The sequence below is a fragment of the Tachypleus tridentatus genome, chromosome 1, assembly GCF_004210375.1.
Source record: "Tachypleus tridentatus isolate NWPU-2018 chromosome 1, ASM421037v1, whole genome shotgun sequence".
NCBI lineage: Eukaryota > Metazoa > Arthropoda > Merostomata > Xiphosura > Limulidae > Tachypleus > Tachypleus tridentatus.
Window position 1 is genome coordinate 145,298,361 of NC_134825.1, and position 20,341 is coordinate 145,318,701.

Consider the following 20,341-nt stretch of genomic DNA (forward strand, 5'->3'; position numbering starts at 1 on the left):
AGCTGGATGAAATAAAGCAGATTAGTTATAAATAGAAGTTCACTAAAACTTGACTAATGTCACAAGTGGGTACTTGAGAGTTCATGTTAAGACCATTGCTCGTTTACATAAAGGAACAGGCAATAAACTACTAAAATTTGTTGATGAAATTAAGATTTTTGGTGTTGTGCTATGAGGAGTTGGGATGTTACTTTACAAAAGGATTTATATCATTTGTTAAGTTGGACAAGGTAATGCATATGGGATGTTATAATTTCTATGGTAAGTATAATTTTCTTTGATAGATTGTTTAGGCAGAGTATTCATGATGAAACTTTGTAGAATGGATGGCAACTACCTGTTGTGGAGACACAAGTGTAGAGGATGACGTTTCAAAAGTCTTCCGCCTTTTGTCTTCAAGTCAGTGTGTATGTGTAGGTGCTGATGGTCTTTTATAATATCCTGGTGGATTGTGGAGAACGTGATGTGATTGGTTGTATTATCCCTGTTTATGATTGAAGGAGAGAACTCCTGAAGATTCAACCAATGGGAGCCACAGGTTACTCATCTCTAATCCAGAATCTCTGTTAAGTGAAGGTTTAATAGTGTTAATATAAAATGATTCTTTGATTTTTCTTGTCTTTCGCGGAATTTGTCTGTGTTGATGATTCTAGTTATCTCCCAGGTTATTCTGTTTCCAGTTGACGTGGCACTCTTTACCACAGCTTAATTTTGTGTTTTCATGAGTCTTGTACTATCTTTAATGTTCTTTTATTCTTGTTGTGAGTTTTCTTCCCCTTTCTCCAATGAATGTATCGTTGCAGGAACAAGGAATTTCATAGATGACGTATTTGAGATTCTCTTTGGTAGGTTGCTGTTTGTTTTTTACCAGAATGGACCTTAAGGTATTGTAGGATTTCCACCAGACTTCTATGTTGAAATTTTTGGCTATGCATTTGAGTTTTTCACTGAAATGTTGTAGATATGATAGGTAAATGATGGTAGTGGTAGTAACTTCCTGATCTTTCCTTTCTGTCATGGTCTTCAAGGAGTTTTTGATGAAGGAGGAAGTGTAACCATTTGGTTTAAAACTCTCAATGATCTTTTGGCATTCTGCTTTGATGGATGTCTTATCAGAAATGTTTTCTGCTCTCTTGTTTAGGCATTGAATTATACCACATTTTATCGAAGTTGGATGTTAGGACTGGAAGTGTAAGAATCTGTCCGTGTGGGTGGGTTTTCTGTATACAGTTGTGGTTGTCTTACTTGTTTGCTGATGAGTATGTCAAGAAACTGTAAGACTGTTTTGTTCCCCTATTTCAGTAGTGAAGTGGATTCTTTTGTCTACAGAAATGAGATGTTCTAAGAAGGCTGGTAAGTTTTCATGACCTTCGTTATTTGGCCCCACGGTCATGAAAACTTTCCAACCTTCTTAGAACATCTCAATTCCATAGACAAAAGAATTCATTTCACTATGGAAATAGAAGAACAAAACAGTTGATACCCATTCTTGTTTCCCATGAATGCAGCTGCCCCATCTGTGTATTTTCTAACACAATTAATACAAGAAAGATTGTTTTTGAGTAAGAGCTCATTAGTCAAAGAGAAGATAGATTTACCTTAATTCGCTTCTGGTGCTTGCTAAACAAACACTCTTCATGCACTTTGTAACAGCATTGTACAAATAACAGAAGCTGAGCTGAATTTGCAGCAAATGCCTCATAGGTGTATTTGGCTTCATGCTGTCATTAGCTGAAACCTGTGAGCAAATAACGTATTGTAGTTGTTCATCATTAACTCTTAGTGAAACGAAATTTTAAATAAATATTTAGGTGCTTGTGCACTTGGTTTTGGTTTAATGTTCAGCTTACTGACAGAAACTAAAGAAATGCTTGGTACAACTACAAAGCAATCACTTTGTTCTTTGTTATCACCATGTTTTAAGGATTCTTCTGTTTGTTTATTTTTGATCTGTTACTTGAAGAAACAGGAGATTGTTGTTTGCCAATATGTAGAACCTACTAGTCTATATTTTTGATGAAATAGTAAAAGTTCAGTATGTTCAAAACTTGAAAGTAACAGATCCATAAATGTGTTTAAAAAAACATATCTGCCATTCCAACAACATGCATGTTGCTCTTTGAAGTACTATAATTATGACTACAGGATACATTGGCATATCATTGGTTTATAACCCTTATAATATGATAATAAAGGCTAATGTTTTATGATGTATCTAATCCACTTCTACACAGTGATTAAGAGAGGGTTATTGTAGCTTGGGTTTTTGAATAATTCAAATAAGAGCAAATTTCTATGTTACCTCCTTTCACATCTGTAGATATTCTCAATTAGTGCTATCCTCTATATGCAAAATTTTTTGTATGGTTAAGGCCTTGCATTTCCACTTATCCACTTACCCATAATTATTGAGGTTCTACTGGATGTCACATGCAAATTGTCATGTGACAGTCCTCCACCAATTGGAGTGTGACACAACACTTGTAGCTCCGTCTCTCTAATTCTACCAAACACCACCACTTGTTTTACAGTGCTACAGTCAAGATGTATTTTGATTGTGCTCTGTTGATGCTTTTTTTTTTTTCTTTAATATCATACAAAGTGGAAAGAGCATTTGTAAATTTTACTACTGTTTGCAATTTTATAATTTTCTGTGCAAATTTTCCTTTCTTATTCTTTTTCATTTAAATAAAGTTCAAACTTTCATCCTCAATTCATGGTGAATACTGAAGTTAATGTGACTACTTCAGAGGTTATACCACCTGCTGTTACCACATTTACAGTGACTTCAAGTGTGGAGGACTTGACTGAAGAATTTTTAGCTTTTATTCCTCAGATAAAGCTCAATCTCCTGACTCAGTCTTTTTCTTCTGATAGTGTTTAACTTCTTCCTGAACAAGCTGAACCTTTCCTTGATGATGAGGATTTTGACAGTGTAATTACACCATTGCTTCCTATGTCTTTTCTGTGGAATCTGTCAGGCCTAATTCAGCTTTTTTAGACATGATTTCTTAGTTATGTTCTGTTTGATCCATATTTCTAATTTCCTATAATTCATTTACTTCCTTATTCCAGGGCACTCCTTCTTCTCAGTAATTTGTTTTCTTCTCCTTACATCAGAATTCATAGTGAGTATTTTGGTTGCCAGTGGTGAACTGTTGGTAACATGCCTCACCCTTCACAGAATAATTTGCCTTGGCTTACGATTGGACAGTTTTTCCCCTTATTTGATTTATAACAGAGTCACTTTTGCCAGTTTGGTGGGCTTCCCCTGAGAATCCTGTCCATTTATTCTAAGCCTTCTGTGGTACTTGTCCACAATACACTTCCTTTCTGGAACATTCCACTATTATCCTGAGGGATTTGAGGGAGATACTTTCTCCCTCATTATTACTAAATTGGCTAAATTGTCTTCCTTAGCTCTCTCTCTCTCTCTACATGTAATTTCTTTACTGTTGAAACCATCTGGAAATTGACACTGTCTTGTCCCATGTTCATTTTCCCTGTTCATTTTGGAGGGATACTCCTGAAACTTTGGAACCATGTGTGAAATCTGTGAAGCGACATCAGTCATTTTGTCCAGGGTTCCTCATTTCTCTCAACCTGAGCCCTTACAAACTCTTGTTCTGTATTCAACACCATCCTGACCTTTTATACCTGTTTCCATGTTCTTCTTGAATTTATCAAGATGAGTATATGGACTTTCAGGGACATCTAGCAGCCCATTTTGCTGTAGTACTTCACCAGAGCTTCAACCAGTTCCACATAAGTTTTGGCCTTGTGATTGCCCAAGAAGCCCCAAACCACTGTGACAAACCTGCCCCAAGGTTTTTTCCTTCCTATTGAGCTTCTTGGGAAATTATGTGCACTCCAGGATCATCTTTATTTGTGGTCTAACAAAAATGCCAGCTTTGACCTTTGCCTCAGACAGCTTAGGGAAGAAGTTTTGAAGGTGCTTGAAGGCTGCAGACTTTTTATCAAGAGCTGTGACAAATTGTTTCATAAGACCCAATTTTATGTGCAATGGTGAGAAGAACACCTTCAGATAAGTCTGTGTGTTCACTTAGGTAGCTAGAACTAAACTGAAGTGGTGAGTGGTGAGCCCCTGTATATATATTACAATGGAAAGCTTTAGAAAATTCTAAAAGATTCTTGAAAATTCTTATAAGTTCAAGAAAATTCTCTATCAGCTACTCAGCACTGAGTTTACCCAGAATGTTCTGGAAAATAAGTAAATTTGAAAATTTCAATCAGATGGGACAAGGTTTGGAGAATAAGGAGGATGTGGAAGTTTTTCCCAGTCTAGCTCTTCAATCTTTGCAGATGTGGTCCTTGCTGTATGGGGGCCATGCACAACACCTTTATAATTGATCAAAGCAGGCCTCGTTTCTTTTAGTGCAACATTCAAGTGCTCTTACTGTTGACAATAGAAGTCTAATGTAATCGTTACATTGAGTGGCAGCAACTCAAACTGGATCACACCAACAATATCCCACCAAACCCTTAACAAGACTTTCCTAGTGTGGAGGTCCATTTTGGGCTGTGCCAGTTTACCTGCACTGAGCTATTGTCTGTGGTGCTTAACATTTTCATCAAATTTCCATTTTTCATCTCCAGTCCTAACCTGTACAAAAGGTGAGCTACATTCACAAGAGTGCAAAGAAGTGCAAATATTCACTCTTGCTCTGAGGTTGGCTTTTGTCAAATCATGGGGGGGACCCATTTTCCAAGTATTGATACCTTTTTAAGCTGTTGCAGATGACAGTGAACTGTTGAATGGGTTGAATTAAGCTTCTGTGGTAGTTCTTCAACTGTTACAGTACAATCTGAACCTTTGAAACCACCATTGATGTTTTCTTTCACTGAGAGACTCTGCACCATAAACACCTTGAATGTTTCATGTGGTTTCTGCTGCACTATTGCCTTTGTTAAACTCATAAAGCATTATATGCCTTATGTGCTCCTCAGACACATCCATCTTCATAAGGGCTTATGTGATTAATGATCTGAAAAAGTGGAGTTGGGTTAGTTTTTTTTATTTGTCTGAACATTTTAATACATGTTCTACTACATATTTTAAAGCCTTCTAGAAAGACAGAAATTATGGTGCACTTTCTGTATTACATTTTCAGACAGTACTTATGGGATGACCTCATAATTCCTTTCTCCACCTCCATTATCTCCCATATTCAAATCCTTTCTATTACCTCATGATCTTATTACCAATCAGCATATTTTCCAAGGTGGTCCAGACTCTTCTATCACAGAGAGCTGTCAGCCAATCTTTTACTCTAGGCTATTTGTAGTACCACAAAAAATTGGAGACTGGTGTTCTGTGATCAATCTATCCTGCCTTAATTAATTTCAGGTTTTTCCTGTTTCACAGGGGAGACTTTTCTCACACTACAATGGGCTTTCTCTTTGGGACTGGGGAGGACAAAGGTAGATGTCTCAAATGCCTATTTATACATTCCTGTTTCTCCTTGGTGCACATGATTTCTTCAGTTTGTCCATCATAGGATTGAGTATCAGTTTTTCACCTTGCTTCAGCTCTGTATGCCTTTTGTCAGGTGGTCCATGCTTTGCCTAACTTATACATGCTCTGGAGATTGCACTTTCATCACTAAGTGAATGAATGTTTTTTTTACCTCATTCCAAAGTGAAATCTTCCCATCATGCTCATCTTCTCCTTTTAAAAGCTACTGGAGTAGGTTGTATAATGAAAAGAGAGAAGTCAGTATTGTCTTCTACACTTGGGGGGTCTTTTTTCAACTTTTACCTCACTTGGGTGCAACTTTCTCCTCCTTAACTACATTTGATGAAGCCTTCAGTTTTCTACATTCTTGCTGCTCTCCCTCTCATACTGTTTGCAAGGTTCTATTACTTTTGGGGATGCAATCTTCTTTGGATGCTCCTATCTCTTAGGTCAGGCACATAAGTAGTTTTTTCATTGGAATCTTACTCTGATTCCCATGGATTTACCTATTTTCCTTCTTTCTTCTCTCATCAATGATGTGGATTGGTAGTTGAACCAGATTTGTGCATCATTGAGCATACTACTTCCTTGTCCTTGTCTTGATTTGCAATTCATTACTGATGCTTCCCTTCTTGGTTGGGGATGTATGAGTCAGTCAGCAGGATGTTTTGGACTATCATCCCACCATATTAACACCTTAGAGTTTCTGGTGGTACAATGGATGTTAGATCTTTTTTTTTTTTATTATAGGGAATAAAATTGTCATGATCTAATCTAACAATTCTACTGTAGTAGCTCATATCAACCATCAAGGTGGCAACCATTCTTTTTACCTCTGGTCAAATTTTGGATCTCCTTTTTTGGGCTCATGTACTTGGGATATGATATTTGATGTGTCCTGTTCTGGGTACTGTAAACCTTGTGGTGAATCATCTTTCCAGACCAGACAAAATTTATCCCATGGATTGGACCCTGAAACCTCATGTTTTCTAGTAACTATGCTCAAAGTGGACTACACCTCATCTAGATGCATTTGCCACCTTTCTCAGCATCAAATTACCTCTTTTTGGTTCCTGGCAACATTCTTATGTTTATAATCTTTCTTCTTCAACACCTACCAATTGAGTTTGGCTTTCAATTTGATTGCCTTATTTATTCCTGTATTCATTCTGAAATTTGTTTCAGTTGCTTTTACATCAGATCAGACACCTTACCTTTTTCTTGGTGTCTCATCTTGTCATCTTTGGTTGCTTGTTTATTTTAACTTCAGCCATTGCAAACCCCTGTTTCGTTTTAACAATATCATATCCTTTATCTCTTTCTCCTACTAGAGGTTCCACTGTTCATTGTTTTTATAGATGCAGGTCTCATCTTCACCATGTGTCTGTTTCTTCTTTGTCAGGATAATGTCTTCTACCTGTTTCCATGCTTCAAACTTCAGTGAGTCTGTAATAGGAAAGTTTGTTTTTTTTAATATACATTTTACTTTCTTTCAGATGCATGCTTCTTTTATACTGTTAGAATCCTGCTTAATGCATAACAAATTTGTACTGTATGGTCAGGCTGCTATCATAAATTACTGTCATGCATACTGTTGAGATGGGGCCTTCCACAAGATTGCTCCTAGGTTTTCCCTTTGTGATATACTTGTTTCATAAATATGCCTTTTCTGGACCATACTAACTCTTGGATTTACATGATTAACACAGAAGGGGATAGCTATTGGATCATTAAGCCACTTTGCAATGCTGCTAGTTGGTTATTGGGGTTTTAGATATATTCACTGCTTGGGTTATTAATGTTGTCAGCATATTGAAATTCCTTGCCACTACAGATGTACATGGATGGAATAATTAAGAGTGTAGCCTTAATTGGTTGTTGTGTAGTCAGTCACACAGCTGTGCAACTTATAGGGAACACTACTGTATGTCTTGGAGCACACCCAATTTCACTTTCCTCCATATCACTGTCTTTAAAGGATTCATGTACAACTTCTTTTCATTCTTCATCAAGATTGAGAGTATGTTTTTGGAGGCTCAAATTCCAATCCCACAATTTTCTCTCTCTTTTGGTTGGACTATTAATATTTTTCACCTTTGTCTATGGCACTTATTTTAACATTGGCAAAGAGTATTCATGGTTATAAAGTACAGAAGTGGTACAGTCTCCCAGTGAGGTTTTTCTTTATTATGAAGAACATCACTATAAGGTATTCTTTAGATGCTTTGGATGGATACTTAATTAAATTTATCACTCATTCTATTTACTTTTCAGTGGTTATTTCTCACATGAGACTTAGTTAGTTGGAATAATGAAAAATCATATAATATTTTGATTAATTGAATAGCTATAATGCTAAAAGAACAGTAATAATCAGAAGCACTAATTTCAGATAGCTTATTGTTTCATAAAATTAATCAATTTAATTATATTTAAATAATATAATAAGCAAATCATGGGTAATTGCTTAATTGAGTTAATTGCAAAGCTGCACTTATCAACTTTTCAATTCTATATTAAATGAACATTATTTAGCCTTAGAATTCCATCCAGTGATGACTAAATTATTAGTCTTCACAGAGAATCTTCCTTATGAAGTACAGGACAAGTTATTGTGCCTTCACCAATGATACCAGTCTAGCCTCCACCTAAAACCCACACTTAAGAATATGCATAGCAAGCTGGGTATGTCCTTGTCACTTGACCTTTTATATTTTAAATAAAGAGCATTTAAGGTGAAAAGATCCTCTACTGCAAAGCATGCTGTTCTTTTCAACTGTCCAATTTATGGTCCAGTCTCAATAGAAGCCAATTCTCGCAAATCAGTTCTTCTAGTTTTATCTAGTCTCATACTTATCAATCTGGTTCTGGTTTGAAATTTATTATGAGATTACAGAACACATTGCATTATTGATAATATCATTATTTACTAATGAAAATACATTGCTCTCAAGCTGTTTTTAAATTTTTAAATATTGCTAACTTTGTAACATTTTTCACAATTACAATTATGACGTGCCTGTTTCGAACAAAAGTTGCCTGTTTGTAAAGCAAAAACATAAAATTTGTTTAAAAGTAAGATTTGACATAGAAGGTAAGAAATGATATGTATACAAGGCTTATTATTGTATGTCAGTTTTCTACATTCACAATTATATGTCTTTGGTTTATGAATATGTTCTGTCAGAATTGCATAAATTTAGCAGTTGCTATTTTGCCACTTACAAAATTCTTTATATAAACCTAACTAAAAGTAGGTGGTAAGAATAAATGTTTGTTTTTTATGTTTAAAAATATAATGACAGACCTTCTTCTCTTCAGTTGTACTTCAGGATATGTTTGACTTTTGATTTCAACACTGTGGACATGGTGAGAAGACGTTAAAATCTAACAGCTGTACACTTTCAGAGATGATGTTAGGAACTTGTTAATTATTCTAGTCAAGTGAACATCTGTTTTTGTAATCATGAAGTGCTCATCTCCAGTAATGAATTACAGAACAAAAAGCGAGTAAGTGATGATTAAGTTCTGTTGATATAACTATATTTCATAGATTTCTGCTTAATATGAAATATATTAAAAAAGACAATTAAATAGTGTGACATTTTGCTTTTAGAGTGAATGTAATTCTTTTTTTTACTATGTTAATTTTTACTCATTTAACAGAAGATTGCAGATAAATAATTTTAACAGCTTCTGTTGGATCTGGCTGATGAAACTAATTAAGCCTAAAGTAACAATGAGTCTGAACTCTTGTTAAACATTGATGTAGTACAACATTTAGAACAAAGAGATATTTTGGTTCATTTAGGCTCTCCCACTCACTAAACTAAACTTGTAAAACAGACTCAAAGCTAGCTCTTTTTATTCAAGTATTCATCAAACCCTTCTTTAAGCTCACACATATTTACTTCTTCCACAATATCATAAGGCAACTTATTCTGAAAGCCAACTTCCCTGTTAGGAAAATAAAACTTTTATCTAAAGATGCTTCTTATCTTATCAAAACTTATATTCTTTCTCGCTATTAAGTATTAAAAAAGATGTATCAGCTTTCAATTCCCTCAACAATCTTAAACACCTCAATTAGATCCCATATAACTATTCTTTTTCCAAGAGAAACAATTTCAGAAATCTTAACCTGCCTTCATATCACAACCTTTTAATTTTGCTTATCCTAGCAGCCTTTATCTTAACCTTTTCCAACAATCCAGTGTCCTTCTTAAGGTAAGGAGAGCCAAAACCTGAACACAGTACTCCAAATGTGGCATTACCAGTTATTTATACAGTAAAATTACAACCACTTTATACTTGTTTCAGATATTTCTGTGGATACAATCTTAACTCCTCTTTGCCATTCCAATAGCAACTGTATAATGCTTGGATGGCCTGGGAGACTTATTAACCAGAACACCAGGATCCTGTTCTTCTATAACACATCAAAATTATACTTATAATTCAACTTACAATATCTCGCATTACTTTGCATTTATTATAATTAAAAGCCACCTGCCATTTATCCTCCTCTCTCAATTCACCAAATACTCTAAGTTATTTTGAAAGCAGCTGCCTCATCACTGCTAGCAACACTCAAGAACTTAAGTTGATCAGTAAATTTAAGTAATTTATCTATGTCATTGTAAGTATAAAAAAGTTATTTTTAGCTTTATGTGCAATATGTATTTACAACTGCTTTACTGTATTATGATTATTATAATAAAACCAGTAATTGTGATTCCTGACCTCCCATATTTAAATACTTGTATTAAAAATTAGCTGCTTTTTCATAGTAGATCTGTATACACATTTCTGAGATTTTATCATATGATTGTATATTTTAAAAGAACTGGGCTAATTTTTCTCTTCTAGATTTAGAAAGATGCATTTTTCAGAATGTCCTCTTTCAGGAAAGGACATATTAATGAATGTCTCTTCTTTGAAAATATGGTATAAAATTCCTTTACATAATTTTTTCGAAACAAATGACCTAATGCATTTTAGTGTATTTACTATTGGATTTTAACTAGCATCATCATGCAGACTGGTTCAGGCAACTTCCATTGCAACTTTTCACAGTATTGGGAGTCTAACCTTTACTGAAGATGAAAGTTTGCTGTTGGGATTATCAAGAAACCTATTTAACATATTTTTTCTGTGATACAGCCATGCTACTGAAGGATGAATTGTGTAGCTTATTCATATTAATGTTCCTTATTAACTTAGTTAAAAGGATCATTGCCTTTTTTGTAATTTAAAAACAATAATATATAAGACAGTAAAAAAACTGAACAAGGTAACAAACTTTTAGGATATACATATATAAATTGATACCATAAAATAAAAACAAACATACCATGGAAAAAAGGGAAGAAAAGCATTGCTTTCCTGAAAATTGGTCATTGAATTATTCATTCCCAGTCACATTGCAGTATTTCAAAATACAGTTGTGTAGTTGTTGACTGTGCATTAAAAAAAAAGTCAATTGTTTTTACTTTTTTCTAAGTCATGCCAAGTAGTGGTAATATCATCTATGTTTTTGTAATACAGAGAACTGTGTTGTGTGGATATCTCGCCTTCAAATCATACAATATGCAGCCTCTTAAGAGTTTCCATTGGAACATAAAGAAGTGCATGATATGATAATTATGGAATTTTATCTGTAATATGTAGCCACTTTATCTTAAACCAAAGTTTTATATTGATTTGATTTGTTCATTCCACAACATTTATCTTGGTACGCTAACGAAGCTTATATTGTATCATTGTTTTAAAAGCTGAAGTAACATCTGGTTTACCTTTCCAGGTATATAAAAAGGAAATAAAGATAAGTCACATTGTAAGATACAATAAACAGTCTTTATTTTTAAAACACATAGTGTATATAGTTTAGGGGACAAAATAGTTTGGTGGATTTGATTAGAATAAAGTGCCAATTAGTGTTTATGATTAGCAACTAACAACTATTGCTTAGCTTCTTTTTGACATGCATCACTTTAACACATTATGGCAACTAAATCCAGCACTAAAATTATTAAAAATTTGTCAAGATAACCACCAATGAAAAAAAAGCAAATGTTATATTAATAGCCTAATATGTAATGGTACAATGCATGACATTTCATGAACAAAATAGCTCCTCATGTATAACTATATAAAGTAAAACTTCAACAAATACCCAAACACCTCATCTCTCACAATATAATGCAACAAGCACTTAACCAGAGAAAGAAGTAGCTTAAAGATATTACAGCTGAACAAGGTTACCACAAATAATTTTTCAAATTAATCTAGTTTTTTTTGTGAGCTCTCATCACTTCCATCACAGTGTAATCTCCTTGGCTTATTGAAGAAGAAACCACACATTTTTGATTACTGTATAAGCATGGTAATATAGGAAACACAATGTTCATAAACACTTGTACTAACACTAAATCTCAGCTGCCCAGGAAGTTAACTAACATTCAGATACTTCACAGGTTTATTTGATTGGCTACAACTTTGTACAAAGCCATATCGTACATATTTTCTCTCACTTTTACAAAGTACTTTAGATAATTCTTGTCTCAACTACTGTACTGCAAGTAGCTGATAAATTCTACCCCATTGTGTTCTCGGAGCAGGGAAAATTCTGGGATTGCTCCATGTGTGCTTATGATATTGGTGTTGTCTAAGTAAGGAGTGGCAATTCATTGCTTTATATTTGACAAGCTTCTACTTCAGCCACTAAGAGTAGAATAAAGATTAGAAGAAACTCTAAGGAATTTTACATGAAACATAGTGATCCATACTGAAAAAGAAGTACAATGTATTTTATTTTGTTTAGTTTCCGAGTTAGCTCCTAACAAGGTGTTCAGGGTCTTCATATTCAGTATTAGTAAAATATTCTTCTGTATAGCTTAACAACTATCTCTTCCAGTAACTCTCCCTCTCAGTTGTGAGTACGTCTTGCAGAAAATGTCATTCTTTAAGTCTGGATGTTGGATTGTTGCCATTCAAAGAATTCAGAAATCAATAAAACTAATGTTCTTGTCTCATTGTGTTACTACTAACCATCTCACTAAAGATCAGTCTTGAATTAATGTTCTAAATCTGATATTTCCTACTTAACAGGAAACTTCAGATTTATCTATAGCAACTCTTGTTACATATTTGACTGGTGATTTGCAGTCAGACAGGTGTATATTTATATGACCTTTAAATATTATTTGGTGTACCATTAGAGAACACTAAATAATGAAATCCTTGTGAAGTGTACAGCATTGCAGCCATGCTTCCATGAGTACAACAGGTGTTATGTCCGTAGAATGACAATGAAACAAAGGCAGCTTGGGAAAAATTGATTTAACAATTTTTCTGACTGCATGCTATGCAAAAACTGGATAAAGTTAGTTAAAATATTTTGAAAAATTCTACATTAAAATGAGTAGGTACATACTGGCCAGTTTATGCATAAAGTATTTGTTTACATTGCAATTGGGAACACTTATGAATACATTATTACTTACATAATGATTTATTACTAACACGAGTTTACTATTATATATGAAGCTTATTAAATGATAGTAATTTTGGGATAAAAAGTATGGTTAACAATGAGAATACCAGAATGAAAATAATACAATTTGGAGTTTAAAAGGCTTCTTCAGGCTTTTATAGATTTTCATGGTTACTGTTTTCTATAGTAAAGTTTCTATTATATAGAAAGTGTTTCAGAAGTAAAATTATGGATTAAGTTAAACAGATTTTAATATGTGATGGCATTTTGTGTAGTGTATATACAGGGTTGCCTGTAAGTCCCTACCCATCCGTATATCTTATGTATCCAGTGTATCTGTGTGCTGTCCCTCATTCTTGCTGCAAAATATTATGCACAATACACTCTTTAAGTGTAAATGGGCTTACATCGGCCATATTTCTCTAAAAAAAAAAAAACAAATTTATAATACATGCGTAATTGAATATAACATGATAACATATGGATGGGTAGGGACTTACGGGCCACCCTTAAATACTGTTTAATTCTACTAAAATGTGTTTTACTATATCTCTTACAGTTGTACTCTTTTTCATATGTTTGTTGCTGTTTTTATTTGTTTTTATTCTTAATATTTCTTTTTTTTTTCAAAGTTATCAATTATAATTGTGCATGACTGATCTTATATTCTACTCAAAAGAATAGACATGTATGTAGGTAATGATGTCTGATAATATCTCTATGTTTTAGATATAACTATTATGCAGTATAATATTGTTAGTTGTATGTATGTATGTGTGTGTGAAAATGGTAGATTTCTCTTGATACAAGGCATCACTTGTAAAAATATTTGTAATATTGTAATACATGTTTTCAGCAATTTTATGCACAAAATATGGTTGTTTGATATGTTTTTCAGTATGTACTCTAAATATCCAGTAATATGCTTTTGGTAGGATACTTTAAGTTGAAAACTTTATACTTCATTATAGAGATTTTATATGCTCATAAACTTGAATGTATGTTTTTCAAATTCCATGTAGAAATGTATTGAGATTTCTTTTTTTATATCTTTTAATGTTAAGCCAGAACTCTCGAATTTTTCATTAAGGTATGATATCAGTTCAAGATGTTAAAAAAAATAATCAATTACATTTAAGCTCTTAAGTTTACTGGAAAGGAAGGAATTAAATACTAAAGGAAAAACTTTGAAGAAAATATTAATTGCATAGTATATTCTATTTGTAAACTAGAATCAGTACTTATACACTATATGTACACGTATATTATTGGGAAGGGGTGCATCCTTTTTTTTTGTCTTGGATCCCACTTTAATATGGAGTGGGACTTATTGGAAGAATACATCTGCTGTGTGTAATAGTCAAAATGGAGTGAAATGTACTCTAAATTTCCATTGTTATATATTTCTTTGTGTAACAAATTACATAGTTTTAATTTTTCAAAACATTTCTGCATCATCAAATAATTCTGAAATAACTTAGCTAAAGCTTGTCATTTAATAATATTGTGTATGCATAGTATTAACTCAATGTGTATGGAAGTGGCACATTGAACCAAGCTCATATTGGAAAAAGTGTTAAGTTTAATTCTAAATTTATTATGTGCATCTATGCAAAATATGACAAGCTTTTAGAAAAAAAAAAATCAGATGTGTGTTACAAAAGGTTTTGTACTTGAGACATGTCTGTGAATTTGACATCAGTCTGATCCAAACCTGACAAGTTGTAGTGCATGATGATAGTTATGTGTAGAATAAAAGTACTTTTGTCAGCTATACAATTTGTATATTGCATTTGTGAAACCTCTAGAATGTCTGAAATATATATCTATATGTAAAGTATTTGGTATTTACTCCCATCTGCCAAGACATTTAACAAATCATCAGTATAGACAAACATAAACAGTTGATACCTTTAACATCAAATACATAATAGCACATAGAATAATACTCTGTAAAAGGTCATGGCATGTGCACTTTGACCCTCCTTGCAAATACATAAGGTTAACTTAATTTTGTGTTCAAATTTAAACAATTTATTTCTAGTATTTGAGTTGTGATATCCAAACTTTCAATAGAAATCACTTACAGATTTATATATATATATTATTTGTTGTACTTTCTTGGAAGCTGTTAATATTAAATAGTTTTTTCTCATTGTCATAATAGGAAGTCTCGAAACTTGAGTGAAAAGAAGAGACGTGACCAGTTCAACATGCTTATCAATGAGCTTTGTTCCATGGTATCAACCACCAACAGAAAAATGGACAAATCGTCTGTTTTAAGGTCAACCATAGCCTTTCTCAGGAGCCATAGTGGTGAGTTTTTTATTTTTTCTAAAGCATCAGCAGATACATAATGGTGAGAGTCTGAATAATATATATGGCTATGTCAGTAGTTAATATCAAAATACATTACTCAAAGGGGTACTGCATGACAAGTTTAACAACAGGTTTAGCTTCTTTATTTTTTAGTTAATTTGAGATGAATCTGAAAGTAATCCTGAATCTACTGTTGAGTTATGTCTTGTATGTATGATGGGATGTTTTTTCTGACATGCATACTGCTAGATAGATAGAATCAGTTTATTTCTGGAAGCTGTTATCTTCTGACCACTAGTAATGTGTGTATTTTTTTTTCTGTTCCTCCCCTCCTTTGTCTGATTACATTTCCTTAGAATCCTGTCAGAGACAGAACAAGACATTTTGTCTCAACAGCCCATCACACTTGTTCTTCTTCTTTATCCAGCTGTTTGTTGTCTGCAAGAACAATGAAAACTGGCAGCCTGTAATAGGTTAATCTTGCCTCAATCACCTTCTCAGTCTACCTTATTTTACCATGGAATTATTTCTTATCCTTAGCTGAGCTTTTTCTCTAGGTTTCTGGATGACAAAGATGTATATCCCAAATGCTTGCTTGCATATTTCAGTATCTTGTCAGTCAAACTTTTATCTTTTGTATGGACGTGATTCAGTTTTATATGTTTTTGGTCAGATAATCAGAGCATTCACTCATTACTTGTATGCTTTCATCATTCAGTGGACAACTGGCTACTACTAGCTCATTCTGAACAGGGATTTTCCTGCCACTCTTATCAGCTGCTCATGGAGATAGCTTGTGTGAACTGGTTAAGTTGGAGAAGTCATGTATTTAACCCACCAATGTCCATTTCGGTGATTTTTCAACACCCATCTCAGTAAAAAACAACTTTCTCCACTGCAGCTTCATTCTGTGAAGCTTTCAGTTCTCTGTGCCACTAGTGGTCTCTCTATTACAGCTCTTGAGGTTCTATAACTTTTAGGAGTGGGTCTTCCATGCCAACCCTTATTCCCTTAAGTCATGCTTACATGTGAAATTACATGTGATAATTTTTTTGATGCGTAAAAGTATTATTAATCTTAAAATCAAAATTACTTTGCATGATGGATAGTCAACATTCAAAAAGAAAGAATGAATGAGTAAATTATTACTTAAAAACTCTTAAAATGTAATATTGAAAATCTTATTTTCAATTTGTTGAAGACATACATACCCAGTTAAAAGTTATGGAATGAAAACTGTAACAAGCACAAAATGGTATGATGTTGGTCTCTAGCACTGAGCCCATAGTGATAGCATTTAATCAGTAGAGATTATTCCACTGTTGCATGTTTTATGTTAAGCCTTTTGGTCAATGATCATGCAGTTAAGGTGATTAGCCCTGCCTCAGTGACATTATTTCTGGCACATGTGCAGACCATTATTTCCACCAGCATACATACTCTTAAATTCCTTCCTTCTGTATAGAAACATATTCTTAGAAATCTTTAGTACTTCATGTAGTTCATAACCATTCTCTTGACTTATTTCCATTCTGAGCTTATTTAAGCTTGACCAAAATTGCTCATTTTTAGTGTCAGATACAGCAAATTGGGATAACACCACCATTGAAATCAAGTGTTTAAATTTACTTTATCAAAGCATATTTTGGAAAAATTGAGCAAATAAAGAGAATCTTGATTCAAGACAGAAGTATGTTCCTTGTTTTCTTTTCTTGTGCCCTGCCATAAGCAAAATGCTCTTGATATTCCAGGAACCTAACTGCTTTTCTTGTTCAAATTGAACTTTTTCAAAAGATTTCTTCAGTGTGTCTGTTAAGTATCTTTCTTGAGTTCCTGTAAGAGATGTCCTTTGATTTTCCTACCACAGGCAGTATATGATGGCATAAAATGTTTTCTTTTTCAAATTACACAGACAGAATAGAAATTTGCATCCAGCACAACTTTGTACAGGCAACATTTTGACAGAAATGCAAAATCTTTCTTTTCTTTTAAGACTCCATGAAGTTTAGCCAATACTATTTTCTTCTTCCAAGAGGCATGGAAATTCTGTATTTCTCAAGCAAGAATTATGAAATTACTTAGTAAGTGATTTACTCTCTGTTATGTTTGCAACAAATCATTTACCATGAATTTTGGAAAATTAAAATGCAGTTGTCTCACAAAGCCTTTTGAACTTTTCAGATTGTTTGAATAAGTAATATATTGTTGTAATGAACTATTTCACATCAGCAAATGACGTAGATACACTATCTTTCAACACTATTTTAATTCCGTGGAAAATGCAGTGAATGCCTAGAAGCCATTTTTCTGTTTTTTTGTAGTAATTCCTTGTAAACTCGACTATTGACAGAGGCTCCATTAGTTGTAGCTGAAACTAGCAGGTGAATGTATTTCTCTGCTGAAGTAGGAATTCTTCAGTCATGTGATTACATCATCAATACTCTTCATTCAGTTACTTGTACCTGCCTCATTGTTTTGGGAACTATAGTTTTACAATATGATAACTTACCTTTCTCACAAAACACCTTTCCTTAATTTGTCCTGTCCTCTGTAGATAAAAAAATTTTGCCTGCCATTAGCCTTTATACTTGCACTAATCTCTACATTTTTTTTCACATGGTATAGCTGCATTGTAGCATGCAAATAAGCATGTGACAGCTCTTCACTAACACACACCCTACTAGTGCAGCTGACTCCTTCTATACAGTAGAACCCAAATCTTCACTTCTCAGTTTGGCATGAAAGTGGTCAGTCATGTCACACTCACTGTTTCTTCATTTGTGTGTGTGTGTTTACAATGTTTTTGAGCTTTAAAAGATTTGAGATTTAAAAAATTTCATCCCTAGTGTATTTTGTCTGGATGTGAAAAATAACTTTGAATTTATTTTTAGGGTACTTTAAGTGATTTTTATTTTGAATATTTTCCCATGAATGACTTACTATGAATTAATATTTCCATTTAAGGACTACTACAGCTTCAGACATTATTTGTGACCAACAACCTAATGCAGTGGCTTTGATATTATAGGCTAAGGATATTTCAGCCCCTGTATGACTCTAGATGTCTTTCTTAATGTATGCCTAAGGATTCATTCACCCTTAAACACTTCTCTCCTTCTTGGGGAAGTCAGAACAAGATGATGATTTTTAGTCCATTTCCTCTGCTGTTTGAGCTGCAGTCTTCCTCTCAGACTGTGGACATGTCACAACCTTCTTCTCTGTGTTTAAAACTAGTTTTACAAGTATGTTCTGTATTGTCTTTATTTCATTTATCTTATAACCCATCCCCTTTCCTTTTGACAGAAACACCTAACACTAAATATTTGTCCTTCCTCTCTCACCTGACGGGATCTATGCCGAGCAGTTAACCCAACTGTTGTGTTTAGGTCAGCATGCTGCATCCTTCCTGCATGCTAGAGATTCTTGCCTTGGCTTATAATCATTCAGCATATCCTTTTATGGATAATAAACATTTGGATTCAATCAACCCTATTTATTGATCAGACCCTGATGCTTTTGTGCATTTTTTGCATGCACAGTTTTACTGCCTTTGTCTGACATTGAAATTACTCCTTTGTTACTTTTCTCCCATACATATTTTGTCTGAGGCTGTCTGTTGTTCTTCTTCTCATTTATCCCTACCTTCCCTTGCTACTGTTTCTGTGTCTAGATGTTTGATGATGAAGTATGACTCAACACTGTACACCACTTGCACTTGTAATTAATTTATTCTGTTTATTATATTTTTCATATTTTATTTTTATATATAATTTCCATTTCATTCTTAATTTTATATCACAAATTGCTATTTTATTGATAGGAATTTTATGAGTAAGTTAGTGTTGTCACAAGAAGAGATGTTAGCATTAATAGTTAAGAGCTTTTGGTACTTATATTGTATATATTGTTTAATATAATTAATGTAGTCTCTTCTGATAAAAAATTACTGTATAATCTAACATCATACATATTTTAAACTTAAGAATTTAATATGAAATATTAATCTATAGTGCATATTTTAAATAGTTTAATATTTTGAGAAACTGAAATTATTAAAAATGCCAGTAATGTAGGAATGCATACATTTATATGGCTATATACTATTTTAACTATTAAAAAGATATATTTTTATAAATAAATAAAACTTTACTCTTTACAGAAGTATCAGTTCAGTCACAATCGTTGGAAATACAGGAAAACTGGAAGCCTTCATTTTTATCAAATGAAGAATTCACACACTTAACACTTGAAGTAAGTTATGATTATGTTTTTAAATTTTCTTAGAAAGTAGAGATTTTGTATGTACTGCTCTTTTTCTTTTTTTTTTCAGTTTATTTGCAAAATTTAGTGGGAATGCCTCTGAACCCTTTCATTACCACAAAAGTATTCATGAGAGTAATTATACTATGATTTTTTATAATGTACACATGTTTACAAAATTTTGTAGGTTATTAGTAAACATTACAAGGTTTTTGTACACAAAATATCAGGTTTTTGAATTAAACATTAAGATATTTTAATTAAAGATTTTCTCAAAAAGAAAGGAAAAAAAATTTTTCTCAAATGTTAACTATCTAACTAGCAGAGTAATTTTCACTTTTAGTTTTTAAAAATACTTTTATGTCTCAGAAAAGTTGTGAAATACAATTTGTGAATGAAATTGTTATGTAGCTAATAAAAATTAATTTTACTTGTTTCTTTTAGGCTCTGGATGGTTTTATTCTGGTTTTTTCATCATGTGGTAGAATTCTCTATGCCTCAGAAAGTATAACTACTTTGTTAGGATACCTGCCTGTGAGTACTTTATAAGCATTACAGCATGTAAAATGAAAAACGTCATTTATGTATTAGTACCATGCTCATTTATATATATATCCCTTTAGAGATAATTTTTTAATTTAAAAGTTTTATATATAGAAAAATACACATTTAAAGTTTTCAGACCAAAAATGATTTAATTCTTGTGTTTGTTTTCACAAAAGAACAATAAGTTTAGTTAATTTACGTTAAGTTGTTATAGAAAATAGTGTGTAATTCAAACTTGCTTCAAC

General features: G+C 33.0%; 1 protein-coding gene across 1 annotated transcript in view; it reads left to right on the forward strand.

The window, feature by feature from the left end:
* The window catches only part of Clk (circadian locomoter output cycles kaput protein Clock), a 55,208-nt gene that overhangs the window by 2,200 nt on the left and 32,667 nt on the right, over positions 1 to 20,341 (forward strand). Inside the window, 4 exon segments of the mRNA XM_076456653.1 lie at positions 8,798 to 8,986; positions 15,139 to 15,287; positions 19,450 to 19,541; positions 19,995 to 20,084. Of these exon segments, the coding sequence (XP_076312768.1) occupies positions 8,943 to 8,986; positions 15,139 to 15,287; positions 19,450 to 19,541; positions 19,995 to 20,084 (375 nt within the window). The 5' untranslated portion in view covers positions 8,798 to 8,942.